The following is a 17103-nucleotide window of genomic DNA, read 5'->3' as shown; positions in this document are numbered from 1 at the left end:
TCACTGGGTACATGCTCCCCACGTAGGATCTCCGTCCTTAATGTGTTTTACTATGAAACTTAAAAACACTACTAGTCGAACAGTACCCTATACTTTGTGCGGTTGTGTGAATGCAGCCTGTTGAAATCCTTGCTTAGTATATACTAAGTTGATCTTCAGTATATGAAGGTAATTGAAAATGAAACTCGATAAAGGGCGGGATGGGAGAGGGAGAGGGAAGGGCCACGGGAGGGAGGGAGGTTGCAGGGGGGAAGCCACAACAATACAAAAGTTATACTTTGTAAATTCACATTTATGAGATAAAAAATAAATAGAGATCAGGGCTCAAAAGGTAGATTGTGTATAATTATGAGTGCAACTTTATAGATAACAATTAAAAAGGAGGTAAAACAGGGGGTATCAGTTTGGCATGCACTTCTAGGAAAGGACTTTATATTTGAACACTACTAAAATCTATTGAAGTAATCATCAATTTGTGGAAACAAACGAATCATATCACTTCCACATGACGATTTGCTTAAATACATAAATAAAATCTGATTTCCTAAAAAAAAAAATTCATGTGCCTTGATTCTTATTGAAATCTCTACAGCAAACAATGGTTGTGCTTTGAATTTTTTTTCTCAAGGACCTTTTGAAATATTTGAAAATGTCAAAGTATTATCACTTAGCAGAAAAGTTTGGGAAAAGAGAAAAAGAAACTGAAAAAGCACCAATAATATTGATACTTGAACATAATAATACATGCTTCTGTTGGGTTGTGTTATTTTGCTCCCCTGTGTTTCTCTGTAGCTATAATTGATATTCATATATAATTTTGCATGCTAGTCTTTACAAATCATAAAATATGGTTTTGTTACTGTCTTCCATAGCCTTTATTACCATTATTGTTGCTGCTTTCTATTATTTGATGAAGCAAGCTGGCCCATGACTCATTTAGTGCTTTGACTCCAAACTTGAGTCCTTACCTTCTCCCACTCCTTCCTGTACTCTTCCTACTGAATCATTAGTTTGCTTATTAGAAACATTGAAAAAAGTATTAGAGCTAAACAGTTTGTACTCTGTGGTTTTGCTCAGTTTCATAATCTCTTGTCCTGTGTCCTATCTATTGTATGAGAGTAACAGTGACTGACTTCACCCTACTCCCTAAATTTAACCTATCTCATTGGAGGAAGTCAGAATTTTTCTATATTACTTATTATTTCCATTTAATAAATGGAATAACGAATTAAACCAGACTGGGAAATAACAAATATTCTCAGTTGACTAATTAAAACAATTTAAAAATTGTCCTTCTAAGCATAGATAAACTGTGGCAATTTATTATTACTTACCTCTGAGTTTAATTATTTTATAATAATTATTTTCATGGCTGTGGTAGCACCTCATTTTCTTAATGTGTTTTTATATTTAAGACTCTTCTTTAGGAAATTTTGGGATGGTTTCTTATTTAATATCTGTGGACCAAGCTGAATGTCGAGTCCCCCCCCCCCCCCAAATGAAACAAGAAAGTATCATACTTAGCAAACTCATCTAACAGTGAAAACTAATCCTGTTGATATTACTCAAAAAAGTTACTACTGTTGAAGGAATTTCCTTTGGGAGAATTTGTCAGAAAGTGTCGTGAACCCAAGAACATATTTGAATTTTCTAGCCGTTGTTCTAAAGGTTCTGGCAGAACTGTCTTGGGAAAAAGAGCTGAAAAACAACTAGGGCTTGAACGCGGGGCACGTGGCTAACACTGTGGGCCCAGAATGCTAGTTAAGATGGTTTCCTAAAACAAGATACTCTGTTTCTTCTGAGGTTAACAGGAAACCTTCAAATACAATCTCTTATGTACAATCAGTTATACGATTGATTCAAATACAACCACAAGATTTCTTTTTAAAAAGATTTCTTTTTATGATAAAGCATTTCAAACAAAGGAACAGTTGGAAAACTATTTTTGAGCACCTCTGTCTTTGACAAGTATTACATCTGTTCTATATGAGCTTGATACATTCACACACACATTTTAAATGAATAAAGCAGATTCATTCTAAATTTGGTGTTTAGTCCTGTTTGACCTAATCTCCTTCCTCTGTTCCTTCCTCCATCCCTGCAGGTAAACTCTGTCCTATAATCATTCGTATCATTGCTATGTGTTTCTTTAGGCTTTGTTACATAGGATGTTTCCATAAACAATAGATGGTATTGTTCTACAAGTTTTAAAGCTTTAAAGGCTCTCATACATACAACTTGCCTTTTTCACTTGGCATTGTTTTTGAGATTATTTCATGTCCATGCATACAGAACGTTCATTTAAACTGCCCTATTGTTTTCCATTATGTGAATATACTATGATTTATTTATCAGCCCCAGTTCCTGCCCAAGCAATTTGAGGAAGGGACAATTGAAAGTCATAGCTTTGTAATTTGTTGGCCAAGCAGAACACCCAGGATGCCAGGAATCAGAACTTTCATTCCTGCCTTTCTCCATGCACCTTCATTTCTTTTACTCCTTTCTTTATATTTTGCCTGGTCTCCTGAAAAAATCTTGGTAATATGATCCATTAACAAAAGTTTCTTCACAGATTTAATCTATTTACTCTATGTTGGAGGGGAGCTATATATGTGAGCCAGATATTGGCAAATAGACTATCAAGTCTACAGCCATCAGATTACATATCTACATTCATATCCACAATGTAATGCCTGTGGATATTTAAAAAAAGATTTATTGGAGGCTGGTGCAGTGGTGTAGTAGGCCAAGCCTCAACCTGTGGTGCCAATATCACATACGGGCACCTGTTTGTGGCCCGGCTGCTCCTCTTCTGATCCAGCTCTCTGCTATGGCCTGGAAAAACAGTGGAACATGGCCTTGCGCCCCTGTACCCACATGGGAGACTCAGAAGAAGCTCCTGGCTCCTGGCTTGGGATCAGCCCAACTCTGGCCATTGTAGCCATTTGGGGAGTGAACCAGTGGATGGAAGATCCATCTCTCTCTGTCTCTCCCTGACTCTATAACTCTTCCTCAAATAAATAAATAAATAAATAAAATCTTTATAAGAAAGATTTATTTACTTATTTTTTTAATTTGACAGATAGAGTTAGGCAGTGAGAGAGAGAGAGACAGAGAGAGAGAGAGAGAGACAGAGAGAAAGGTCTTCTTTCTGTTGGTTCACCCCCCAAATGGCTGCTATGGCCTGCGCACTGTGCTGATCTGAAGCCAGGAGCCAGGTGCTTCTCCTGGTCTCCCATGCGGATGCAGGGCCCAAGCACTTGGGCCATCCTCCACTGCCTTCCTGGGCCATAGCAGAGAGCTGGCCTAGAAGAGGAGCAACCGGGACTAGAACCTGGCGCCCATATGGGATGCCAGCGCTGCAGGCGGAGGATTAACCTAGTGAGCCACGGCACCAGCCCCTACTTATTTTAAAGTCAGAGTGCGGGGCAGGGGTGGAGAGTGAGAGAAGAATAGAGAAAGAGATACCTCATCCATCCAGTGGTTTACTCCCAAAATGGCCACAACAGCCATTGCTAAACTAGGCTGAAGCTGGGAGCCAGGAAGTCCATTCAGTTCTCTCATGTGAGTGGCAGGGGCTGAAGTATTTGGACCATCTTTTGATGCCTTCCCAGGCACATTGGTAGGAAGCTTATTACAAGCAAATAGCCAGAACTTGAACCTGCAGGAATGTGAATGTCCCAAGCAGATTCTTAACCCTTTGCATGAAAATCTCTCACCCTGCCTGAGGGTTTTATATACGTATATGCATTTGCTATATTTAATTTTTGCTTATGAAAGACTATGGTTTAAAGTTACCAACTATAGCTAATAAGAATTTGATTATTCTTGGTTATTGGCTTATTCAAATGTATGTTTTTTATTTGATGCAGTAATATATTTTAAAGCTAAAGCATTAAAGATCATTGCAAACTATTGCTTTTATGGTTGCACAGATAGTATTTCTAATAAGCAGGATAAATATTGGTAGTTTTGTAGCTAGAATGATTGTAGAATTGAAACCATCTGCCATTTTTCCAAAAAGGAAAACCAAAACATGGAACTCAATTATATCTGTTTTTTATCTTAAAGTACAACATTGTTGTGAGCTATCAACTTCTTGTATTCCCATGTAAGCTATAATGTGTGATTTGCCTCTGTAATTTTATTAACTTTTGTTGACCAGAGCCTTTTTTGGGTGTTAATAGGTAAATTATGTTAATAATTAAATTTTTCTGGTTAGTTCATTGTGCTTAGGGTGGAAAATAGGTCTCTGAATTACTTTCATTTTTTTTCTTTAATGAACGCATGCCGATTACAGTAAATTGGATTTTAACATTTGACTAAATCATCATCTATAAGCTAAATGAGGTTTCAGCTGACTTAACTGAATGTTATTAGGAGAACTTATGTGAGAAATAAATAAAGTACACATTTTAGAAAAGATCAAGGACTCGTGAGCCACGAAATTTCAAAGCTAAGATAATAGGTTCTGTAAAGGTTGAGGTAAATCTTTCAATTATAAAGTAAATGGATTGCATTGTAAATGACTATTACTTCTATTGTCTATTTTTGTAACTGTGATCCGGAAATGATCACATGATTTTCAAGATTTATATGTTAAAAGCCAATAACTGAGATTATATGTCATGGCTTTGTGAACCCAGGTTTATTTGTTTAGTCATTGTCACGAAGGCCTGAAAGATGGTGTGAGGGCCCTGGCTTCTCTGCTTGTTGCTCCTTCATGCACTGATGTCTTTTTTTTCAGATCTTTCAACTTATAATCTCTTAACTTTACTTATAATAGTGATATTGTGGTTTGTTTTATCCAGATCAAATTTTCGGAGTCTGACTACTTTGGCAATGTCCTGCAAACCCGCAAGTACTTAGCACAGTCTGATTTCTTCTGGCTACGAAAAGCTGTTCCAAAAACAGAGTGAGTACTTTCTAAAACAAATGAAATAGGTAAATATGTTGGTGGGAAGCGGAGTCTCTTTATTTTAAACTTCATTGTTTCCCTCAAGTCAGTGTAGCGGGCTTGCCAGTAATCTTCAGCAAAATCTGTGTCATGTTTTGCCAACCCTTATTTCTGATATTCTGTGATTCAGTTCCTCAGTCTCATTAAGGATCCCCCATGTGGCATCAACACATGCTGAAAAAAAGGCTTATTAGGATGCAAACATTAAAGATATTTCTAGATATAGTTATGACTATATACCTACACATGCACACATACATACATAGAACAATTTTCTGTGGATTTTCACATTCAGCAGAGACTTTTGAAGATTTCAAAAAAGAATACTTTCAGCATAAAGATGGGTAGAAATGCAGAAGTAATTGTATAATTATGAAGCAACAGAAAGGTACTTGTTGAGGTAATACATGAGAACTGATACCTAGCAGTTAGGATTATTGGTCTTCTCAGGTACCTGTAGGACCTTTCCCTATAGGTAGGAGAGTTTCCTTAGGAGCTTTTGGACACAGAGCAAGCCAGCTATGATTTCCTCCTCTAGCTAAATGTTGATGATGACATAGCTAACATTTATCATGTGTTTCCAGTGTGCGAGAAAATGCTTTACAATTTAACTTTTTTATCCTCCTGCCAATTTTGTATGGTGTAGGTAGTGCCATTGCTACTTTATAGGTGAATAAAGTGCTTACAATTGATATATTCTTTAGTTCAGGTTTAGATTCTTTTTGTTCTGTCTGCGACTGATTATACTACTAGGATCACACATTCTTCTGCTATGGCCCACTTCCCCGCTGCTTTTTTCCCTCTCTTCTCCAGACCGGATCATTTCTATTGATCCGTTTTCAACTTCCGAATTTTGATTGGTTTATTTTTGCAGTTTCTATTTCTCTGTTATTATTTATTTGTTTAGTCATTGTCATTATATTTTCTATTAATTCTTTGAATAGAGTTTCTTTCCATTCTTTGAGGTAATTTATAATGGGTGCTTTGAAGTCTTTGCTAAACCCAATATTTGGGTTCACTTAGAGTCAGTCTCCATTGATTGCTTTTTAAAAAAAAAATATTTCTTTGCATGTCATACTTTTTGTTGTTCATACTGGTATTTTAGATGATATATTTTCAGATTCTGATTTATTTTTCTAAGGCATCTTTTAAAAAGTCACTTTCTTGGAAATACACTGCACTGTGCAGCTGTGGGTGTCTCTCTGAACTTTTACTTCTTACTAAAGATGGAAGTGGGTATAAAAATAACAAGTTACAGTTACTTTAATTAAATAACTGCATGAACTCACACCTAATACAATTTTTATTTATTGTAAGTTCCCTAAAATAGTTGCTTGTTGATAGTTCTGTCCAGTTATATACTCGAGTTTTGTTAAACTTTCATGCCATCATACGTGGAAGTCTGGCTTCCATGGTCTACTTTCCAACCTTGGCTGATATTGTGGTTTTCAGATCCTTGGCTGGCTCTTTTCATGCTCTCTAGGTCTCTTGTTACACTCTCCTTCAACTTCCTGCTCTGTCTTGGCTTCTGGAAACTTTAGGCTACTATACCTTCCCTTGGCTTAGGCTGTAATTACCACCTCTCCCTCTTACTCTTCTCTTTGCTCTTCAAACTTTCTTACGAGACACACCTAAAAAGTGACTTGTAGGTTATTGGCTTTTAAGAGTAGGCCTAGAGCTGATTCACTACTCCACCTATCCAACACTCAAATTAAAAGCACAAATAAACAAAGTAGAAGGCTTTAGAACTTCTGTGGAAATGGTTTTTAGCCATCTGTTCCCTTGTCCATGGTTCTCCTCTGTTACAACATTATCTCTCAGTTCGCCTATATTGGTTCATTCTCAGTCTAAATTATTTAATAGAAATTTTGGATTTAGAGCTTTGAAATCCTGTGACTCAAATCCAATGACTTCAGGCAATGATTTTTTTCTCTTTTCTTATTTTTTAATAGAAAGCTTTTATTTAATAAATATAAATTCCATAGGTACAACTTTTGGATTATATATATATTATATTATTAATTATATTATATATATAATATATATATAATTAATATTATTATTATATTATTATATATATCTTCCCCCCATACCCGCCCTCCCACCCCGAAACCTTCCCACCTCCTACTCCCTCTCCCATCCCATTCTTCATTAAGATTAGTTTTTAATTATCTCTATATACAGAACTTCAGCTCTATACTAAGTAAAAGATTTCAAGGTTGCACCCACACAGACACTCAAAATATAAAGTACAGTTTGAAGACTAGTTGTACCATTAATTCTCATAGTACAACACATTAAGGACAGAGGTCCTACATGGGGAGCAGGTGCACAGTGACTCCTGTTGTTGATTTAACAATTGACACTCTTATTTATTTATTTTTAAAGATTTATTTTATTTATTTGACAGACAGAATTACAGAGAGAGGTAGAGACAGAGAGAGAAGTCTTCCATCTGCTGGTTCACTCCCCAGATGGCTGCAATGGCCAGAGCTGTGCCGATCTAAAGCCAGGAGCCAGGAGCTTCTTCTGGGTCTCCCATGTGGGTGCAGGGGCCCAAGGACTTGGGCCATCTTCTACTGCTTTCCCAGGCAATAGCAGAGAGCTGGATCGGAAGAGGAATAGGTGGGACTAGAACCAGAACCCATGTGGGATGCCGGCGCTTCAGGCCAGGGCTTTATAGCACTGGGCCACAGTGCTGGCAGACACTCTTATTTATGACGTCAGTGATCACCCAAGACTCTTGTCATGAACTGCCAAGGCTATGGAAGCCTCTTGAGTCCTCAAACCCAACCTTATTTAGACAAGGCCATAATCCAATTGGAGGTTCTCTGCTCCCTTCAGAGAAAGGTACCTCCTTCTTTGATGGCCCTTCTTTCCACTGGGATCTCACTCACAAGATCTTTCCCGTAGATCATTTTTTCCATAGTGTCTTGGCTTTCCATGCCTGAAATTTTCTCATGGGCTTTTTAGCCAGATCTGAATGCCTTAAGGGCTGATTCTGAGGCCACAGTGCTGTTTAGGGCATTTGTCATTCTATCAGTCTGCCGTGTGACCTGCTTCCTATGTTGGATCATTCTCTCCTTTTTAATTCTATCTATTGTTATTAGCAGACACTTGGTCTTATTTATATGATCACTTTGATACTTACTCCTATCTTTATGATCAGCTATGCACTTAAACTGGTTACATTAACTAGTAAGATTGCATCGGTACCTGCCAACTTGATGGGATTTGGAGTCCCATGACAACTTTTTAAGCTTTACCCTTAAGTCCAAATGAGTATGTGCCGAGCTGTACATCTCCTTCCTCTCTTATTCCCACTTTTATTTTTAACGGGGATCAATTTTCAGTTGGATTTAAATACCTAAGAATAATTCTGTGTTAAGTAAAGAGTTCAACCAATGGTATTAAGTAGAAAAAGAAAATATTAAAAGAATAAAGTAGTAAGCTGTTCAACAGTCAGGACAAGGGCTAATCGAGTCATTGCTTCTCATAGTGTCAGTTTCACTTCTACAAGCTTCTTTTTAGGTGCTCAGTTAGTTGTCACAAATCAGGGAGAACATATGATATTTGTCCCTTTGGGACTGGCTTATTTCACTCAGCATGATGTTTTCCAGATTCCTCCATTTTGTTGCAAATGACCAGATTTCACTTTTTTTTTTTTTTTAACCACTGGATAGTATTCCATAGAGTACAGATCCCTACATATCCCATAATTGTTTTATCCAGTCTTCCATTGATGGGCATTTAGATTGATTTCGTGTTTTAGCTATTGTGAATTGAGTGGCAATAAACATGGAGGTGCAGACAGCTCTTGTGTTTGGTGATTTCATTTCCCTTGGGTAGATTCTGAGGAGTGGGATGGCTGTGTTGTATGGTAGGGTTATATTCAGATTTCTGAGGTATCTCCAAACTGTCTTCCATAGTGACTTTACCACTTTGCATTCCTACCAGCAGTGGTTTAGTCTGGCTTTTTCCCCATATCCTCACCAGCATTTGTTGTTTGTTGATTTCTGTATGTAAGCCATTCTAACTGGGGTGAGGTGAAACCTCACTGTGGTTTTGATTTGCATTTCCCTGATGGCTAGTGATCCTGAACGTTTTTTCATGTGTCTGTTGGCCATTTGGATTTCCTCTTCTGAAAAATGTCTGTTTAGATCCTTGATCCATCTCTTAAGTGGGTTGTTTCTTTTGTTGTGGAGTTTCTTGATTTCTTTATATATTCTGGTTATTAATCCTTTATCTGTTGCATAATTTGCAAATATTTTCTCTCATTCTGTCGGTTACCTCTTCACTTTCCTGTTTGTTTTGCAGTGCAGAAACTTCTTAATTTGACATAATCCCAATTGTTAATTTTGGCTTTGACTGTGTGTGCCTCTGGGGTATTTTCCAAGAAGTATTTGCTTGTGCCTATATCTTGTAGGGTTTCCCCAATGTTCTCTAATAATTTGATGGTGTCAGGTCATAGATTTAGATTTTTAATCTAGGTTGAGTGGTTTTTGTGTAAGGTGTAAGTTAGGGGTCTTGCTTCATGATTCTGCAAGTGGAAATCCAATTTTCCCAGCACTATTTGTTGAATAGACTTTCCTTGCTCCAGGAATTGGTTTTAGCTCCTTGATCAAATATAAGTTTGGATTGATTTCTGGTGTTTCTATTCTGTTCCATTGGTCTATCCATCTGATTCTGTACCAGTACCATGGTGTTTTGGTTATCACTGCCCTGTAGTATGTCCTGAAATCGGGTATTGTGATGCCTCCAGCTCTGTTTTTCTTGTATAAGATTGCTGTAGCTATTCGAGGTCTCCTGCAGGCAGTGATTTTTAATTTCTCTATGATTGTTTACATATACAAGGATGCTTCAGAAAGTTTGTGGAAAATGAAATTAAAACATAAGTTTCTTTTGGTGCAGACATTGTTGAAATCCATGCATAGGTTTTTTACGTAATGCACATTTCCATGAGCGTGTTGAGGACCCCTCATAGCAGGGTAGTCATAGATCTGTGTAAGTCATCCTGCCCTTTACTATCTGAGATCTCTGAACAGTTTTAGGCTTTCACCAATATTTTTGAGAAGTTTCAGTATCTTCTCAGGAGTTCCTCCATATTGGAGATGCTGCCAGTTTTAATTTAATTGTTCAGTTTTAAAATGTTGTTACTCATGTGGATGTGGAGCAAGGCCTGGGTTTCTAATTGAAAAACTCTTAAATGTGTCATCCTAAGATACTGACTGCTTGTCAGATTATAATGGTCTTGACTATTTCTAATTTTTGATTCATGCCTTGGAAAAATGCTGGCTTGCTTGGTGGCCTTAGACAAATGTGCAATTTTCTTCTTTGTCAGTGGACAATGAATACCTCTTTCACATGGGCAGTAAGCTGGTTAGTATTTAGGGAAAGTTCTCCATTAATGGAAATTATTATGATACTTGTAACTCCTGTTTCTTCAAACTATATGTTTATTTCAGGAAAAAATGTTAAGAAATTTAATGTCCTCTTTCCATGGTAAAATTATATGATCATCAATTTTTAAGGAAATAGCTCACTGATCCTTTTTGTGCAATTTAGGCAATTTTAGCTTCATAATACCTGTTGGCTTTAATTGACATCTTTAGAGTCTGAAAAGTCCTGAGTTAATCAAATGGGGCTGATTCTGGAGTAGCTCTACTACACTAGTTTACTTTGAACAGCATATTGTGGTTATATTTCCACAAAGCCTTAAAATAACATTTTGCTTCATTGTGGGTTTAGGAGATAAATATCCTTTATCGTTCATTCTCATGGAATCCAGTTTAGCTGCACTAATGTGCATTAAGGAGTTTCTAAAGCAATGGGAAATGTCAGCAAGAGTGAAATTAATTGGGTGGTCATCCCCGAAGGTACATATTTAGGGGTTGGTTCTCAGAATTGTCACTTCATCAACTTGCTTAAAGATAGAGGATTTAGTTTACTGCTTGGCTTGAGTCAAAAGTAATTTCTTTCCCTCAGGAGCTCCTTCTTGACAGAAATGATTTTGAGCCATTTTCCCTATTAACTGACTCTCATTCTGCTGTGACCAAATATGTCTGGATTCTCTTTCTCCATCTTACAAAAAATATGTGAAAAGCACATGGAGTGTCTATGGCCCTTCCAGTAATGTTTGCATGCAAAAGCAGTTCCTGTAACACAGAATGCAAGTAATAAAACCTGTAGGATATTTTAAGAAATCAAAAAATACTGTGTGACTTTTCCATTGCATATTCCCTAGACTATCTTCAAGAGTTGGTAAATATAAAACTTTAGCCTAATAATGTCTGTCTTATACGGTCCGAAGAAATCAGGGTGCCAGTATTTTCCCCTTCAGATCAGTGTTTTCCCTGCTGCATTCTTTTTGTGTGTCCCGTTGTGTGGTACAACTCCAGCCCCATATACCTGGGGGTTTGAAATTCATGGGTGACTTCTCCCTGTGTTATCCACTAAGTCCTTCCCCAGACACAGACTGCAAGAATACCCAAAAGACATGATAAGAAGAATTTAAAGCATTTGGATGATACTATTTGTTTAAATTGATGTATATTTGCACATGGCAATAAATTGATTTTAATAGACTTAGCGCTCAGCACATACTATTTCAGAAATAGTATAAGCCTATAACTTAAAATCTTGTTGAGAGTTAACACTGTGCAAAATTGAATGTCTTCAGGGCCCATTCAGTTAACAAATGGGTACCCTAGACAGGTCTCAACAATAGGCAATGCTAGGTAATGTGGAGAACTAGTGATTGCACATTTCACTTCAAAGAATTCTGGTTTCATAAGTTTTTAAACAATTGTGTTGGGCAGACAAAACTGTTTTCTGGGGGAAATTCAGACTATTGGGTATGATTTAGTGGACAACCAACTTTTTCAGTAACGTCTAGTTACCTATCCCTGCATGATGAACTACCCCCAAATTCAGAGCATAAAACAGCCGTACTTCTTTATTTCTGTGGTTTTGGGGGTCAGTGTGCTCAGCTCTGCCCGTCCTGCCAGAATTCTTTCCTGCAGTTACAGCCTGATAGAGGCCCGGGCTGGAGTCACAGTAACGGCCACCTTTCTCACATGTCTATTGGTGGATGATAGCTTTTGGCTGAAACACGTGTATATGGCCTCTGCAAGTATATCAAGCCTCTGTATACGATGTTGATTGATAAACTGTAAAGAGCAAGTTTGTTGAAAAAGAAGGAGGGAGGAAGGAAGGAAGGATGTGCTTATGTGCACCAGGGGAGGGATTTATCACCTTTAATTGACTAGCTTTGGAAGTCACACAGTCTTTTCTACTGCATTTTATTCTTTAAAAAAAAGTTACTAAGAATAGTCCATAATTAAGAGGACAGGAATTTAGACTCTGTGTCTTTCTTTTTTATATAAAGATTTATTTATTTTCTTGGATGAGTTACAGAGACTGAGGGGAAGAGAGAGAGAGAGAGAGAGAGAGAGAGAGGAAAGAGAGAGAGAGAGAAAGAGAATTTTTGTGTCTACTGATTCATTACCCAAATGGCTGCCAACAACCAGGACTGGGCAGGCCAAAGGGAGGAGCTTCATCTGGTTCTCCTACATGAGTGCAGGGGTTGAAGCACTTAGGCTATCCTCCACTGCCTTTCCCAGGCCATTATTAAGGAGATTAAGGAGCTGGATTGGAAGTGGAGCAGCTGAGCCTTGAACCAGTGCCCTTACAGTGCTGGTGTTGTAGGTGGCGATGGCTTAACCCACTATGCCATGTTGCTGTCACCTAGACTCCATTTCTTTTCTTTTTAAAAAAGATTTTATATAGATATTTATTTAAGAGGCAGAGTTACAGAGAGGGAGGGAGATAGAAGTCTTCCATCTGTTGATTCACTCCCCAGATGGCTGCAGTACCAGGGCTGGGCCAGGCCGAAGCCAGGAGCCTGGGGCTTCATCTGAGTCTCTCATGTGGATGCAGGGATCCAAGCAGTTGGGCCATTATCTGCTTCTTTCCCAGGCATATTAGCAGGGAGCTGGATTGGCAGTAGCAATTGGTTATGAACTGGCACCCATATGGGATGCTGGCACCGCAGGTGGTGGCTTAACCTGCTATGCCACAATGCCAGCCCCAGACTCCATTTCTTAATGAGAGGAATGGAAAACATTTTGCAAATACATTAAAATGAGCACAGGTAGGCTCACTTCAGAGGATAATAAAGCTAAATATATATAAACTTGGATGTAATAAAGTGTACAAAATGTTTAACAGCTGGTTTGTAATGGGCACTGAACAAACAGAAGAAATAATAGCATCAACAAGAGATAGGATCTACTGGTCCAGCTGCTTCATACCAGCTCTGGGTATAAGCAAGTTTCCAAATGTGCCCTAGCACCAGCAGGAGCTCTGGGAGGTCAGGAATCATACAATCACATGTCTGAAATCAGATGCCTTAGTTTCAGAAACTCCATCAGGTTCTAATTCAAGGAATTACTCATTTGATTTCTTTGTTTTGTCCACTTTTGTCTGTTAGCATTGTCCCTGGATGACTCTTACCCTAATGCTTTAGAAGTTTATACTTTGCTAAGGAGGGCCATTGAGAGGGATGGGACAAGGTGTGGAATTACATGCTATCTTATCTTTATGTCATTATTGAGTACAATGTTATTTAGAAACCAAGTTAAGATATATGGAGATTCTTCCCTCTTGACCTACAAATGGCTAGGTTCTTTTGGCTGAGTATTAATTTTAGTTTCATATTGTCATAGTAACAAATTTCCACAACCACAGCAACTTCAGAAAAACACAAATTTACTGTCTCTGCTTTGGGGTTCATTAGGCTGAAATTAAGGTGTCAACTGGCGGGACTCTTACAGTGGTAGGCAGGATCCAGTTTCTTGTGCTTATAGGACTGAGGTCCTTACTTCCTTCTTGGTTGTCCCTGGAAGCAAGTCTTGGCTATCAGAGGCCTTTGTCTGGCCCTTACACATGGTCCCTATATCTTAGAGACAACAGTAGTCTACTGAATCCTTCTTACCCTTGGAATCTCCCTGACTTCCTGTTATTGTAGTAGTCCTTCTCGCCTCACCCTCTGTTACACATCTCTGATTCTAGCTAAAGAAGAAAGTTGTCTGCTTTTAAGGGCTCATGTGATTAGATTGGACCTACCAGGATAGCCCTGGATAGTCTCCCAATTTTAAAATCCTTACCCTTCCTTTTGCTATGTCATGTGATATTTTTGTAGGATCCAGACAATTAGGGTTTTGCTATAATTCTGTCTAGTACAGATAGCAGTGTTAGATACTACAGCTCCTTTCCCCTCCACTTGTTTCCTCAGGAAAGTAGAGCAATCAGTGAGTTGGTATTAAGCAGTGGGACTTAGTTACAATACTAACCCTACATTTGAAGGAAAAGAATATGAAGTTTATGGAAGTAAATCTTAGTTTCAGCTTGGACAAGAGAGGAGGAACTTTCTTTATATCCAATAATGTCTTGAATATAATATAACATCTAAGGGAATTTGAGGTCAGACAGACTAGACCTTGTGTAAATAGGTAATACTTTAGTTTCATTATCCTCATCTGTGAAATGAGCTCCTAATTCCTATAGTTGCCATGTGGAAAATTCTATTAATAAAGTGCTTAGGAATTATGGCTCAATGAGTGTTTGCTAAAATGGTAATAATAATAATGCAATGACAGGAGAGTACATCAAAAAGTTCATGAAAAATGTATATTATGAAACAACTATGCATGGATTTAAAAATCTTATGCACCTAAATAAACTTATCTTTTAATTCCACTTTCCACCAACTTCTCCAAGTGGTCCCATTTTCATACACTTCTTTATAGGTAGGGAGAAGGTAGGAGCAGACCAGCTGGAATCAGTAGTTGAGTTTCCCACCAGTTTTATATTAGCTTTGCATAAACTGATTTATTAGTCTGTTAGAATTATTATTAGATATACATGAGTGAATTGATTTCCTGAAAGGAGATTTACATGAGTTTATTTTTAGCAGTTTAGCTTAAGATAAATTGCTTGCTTTTAATCATAAAGTGTGTAGGAACTGAAACTCATAACCGTCTAAGACAGGGGTTGGCAAACTATAGACTCTTAAATCTTGCATGCTGCCTGTTTTTATGCAGCCCATAAGCTAAGGATGAAAGACAAATGTTTGAGGTTGGTTTGATGATGGGAAGCACTAATTCTGAATCCCAATTAAGCTAAATGTCCCGCTCCAAAAGAATTTCATTCCTCTCATTCATAGGCCTGTTTACAAAAATTGTACTTGATTATTATTATTTGAACATTATCAATAAAAATTTGTAGAAAATTTGCTCTCAGATACCTACATAATATCGTTGATTTTTGCCTCTTTGCCTACAAAGCCTAAAATGTTTACAAATTGATGCTACAAGAAAAAAATTTACAACTTCAGATCTAAGTCACTTATTGTGTGTTTAAGATAAATGTGTAGGGGCTATGGTTGTGGCACAGTGGGTTTAATCAGTGCGTGTAGTGCTGGCATTCCATATGAGTGCTGATTTATATCTCAGCTGCTCTACTTCCAATCCAACTCCCTGCTAATGTGCCTGGGAAAGCAGTGGAGGTGGCCCAAGTACATGGGCCCCTGTCATTCCTGTAGGAGACCCAGATGCAGTTCCACTCTCCTGGCCTGGACCTGCCTCAGCCCTGGCTGTTGCAGCCATTTGGGGAGTGAATCAGCAGATGGAAGACCTCTCTGTCTTTCTCTCTCTCTCTCTCTCTAACTTGCCTTTCAAATAAATAAATAAGTTTTTAAAAATATAGGAATGTGTATACTCTTCATAACTGGAAGGGTCCCCCAATATCTAATGCAATAGCTTATTCTTTTTTAGCTAAAACTTGACCCTAGGAAGATCTCAACTCAACTAGTGATGGAGGCAGGACCAGTTGTTAAATCTTGTTGTACTTAAATCAAGTGGTACTTTGCACTTGAGCAAGTAGGCTCCCGGGGGGCATGGTTGTTCTTGATTCACCTTTTGTTTGTGGACCTTTACAATATCTCCAATCTAGAACTTTTGTGGCAGGGAGGGAGGGCACCTCAGAGGTGATGCAGTTTAGAAGCACAGCTCTCCATTGAGCCATTGAACAGGCCCTGGCAAACTTCATCTTGTTGCTGTATTCTCATCTCCAGGGAGAGCCTGTTAGATTCTAGAATTTCTCTTTCAAGCTTTTTCAGAAGCAACGGTGTTGCCTTTCTCCATTAGGTCAATAGCAGCGAATAACCATGGTTATCTGCTAATAAATCCACCTGCATTGTGCTTGTCTTTGCTGCCCTCCAGCTTGGTAATGGTGATCATTCTGTGGCATTTGTTTCTCTTCTTATAGGTGGTTTACAAATCCAACAACTGTCAATGCTTTCTACAGTGCATCCACCAACCAGATCCGTGAGTACTGACTTCTTATCTCCTTGTTACTCTGGTACAAACCGGAAGGAACTTTTCTGTCCCAAAGCAACCAGATATATTGGTGAAGGGAGTAGTCCCTTCAGTAGTCCTCAGTCCCTCACCTCATTGTTTCTTGAAAGCCTTGTGTCATCACTGATTAAGACAAAATCAGCTGCAATAAATACAACCCCAGTGAAGTGGCCATGAAAAGGAGCAAGCTTCTACTTTCCTTTCATAATGATTTTGTCCATACGATTTTATGGATTCCCAGGATTGATGGAAAAAACTGCAGATAACTGGGCAGATTATATGAGAGCTCTTCAAAAAGCTTGTGGACAAAATGGAATGAAAAGATAAGTTTATTTTGGTGCAAAAAATTGAAATCCATGCAGAGGGTTTTCCCCATAATATGGATTTCCATGAACTTTTTGAAGACTCTTCATATGTATGGATTTCAAATTTTTTTCACCAAGATATGCATCATTTCATTCTATTTTACATGTACTTTATGAAGTACCTATTTAGGACCTGAGGGGGACTATCAATAGGTAAGGAAGAAGCTAGCAAGTGTTTAATCCTGGGATGTAATGTCTTGAGTTTTTTTTTTTTGAAGATTTATTTATTTATTTGAAACATAGAGTTACACAGAGAGAGAAGGAGAGACAAAGAGAAAGAGAGAAAGAAAGAGGTCTTCCATCCGCTGGTTCACTCCCCAGTTGGCTGCAATGACTGGAGCTGCACTGATCTGAAGCCAGGAGC

At 38.1% G+C, this 17103-nt stretch overlaps 1 protein-coding gene across 1 annotated transcript in view; it reads left to right on the top strand.

Annotated features, from left to right (window-relative positions):
• Positions 1-17103, top strand: part of PHEX (phosphate regulating endopeptidase X-linked) — a 223848-nt gene that overhangs the window by 148177 nt on the left and 58568 nt on the right. The window contains exons 14-15 of the mRNA XM_062183402.1: positions 4812-4915; positions 16286-16344. Coding sequence (XP_062039386.1) covers positions 4812-4915; positions 16286-16344 — 163 coding nt within the window. The remainder of the gene's footprint in view (positions 1-4811; positions 4916-16285; positions 16345-17103) is intronic.

Source organism: Lepus europaeus, chromosome X (assembly GCF_033115175.1).
Source record: "Lepus europaeus isolate LE1 chromosome X, mLepTim1.pri, whole genome shotgun sequence".
NCBI lineage: Eukaryota > Metazoa > Chordata > Mammalia > Lagomorpha > Leporidae > Lepus > Lepus europaeus.
The sequence above is the reverse complement of the archived record's forward strand: the minus strand, read 5'-3'. Positions and strand labels throughout refer to the sequence as shown.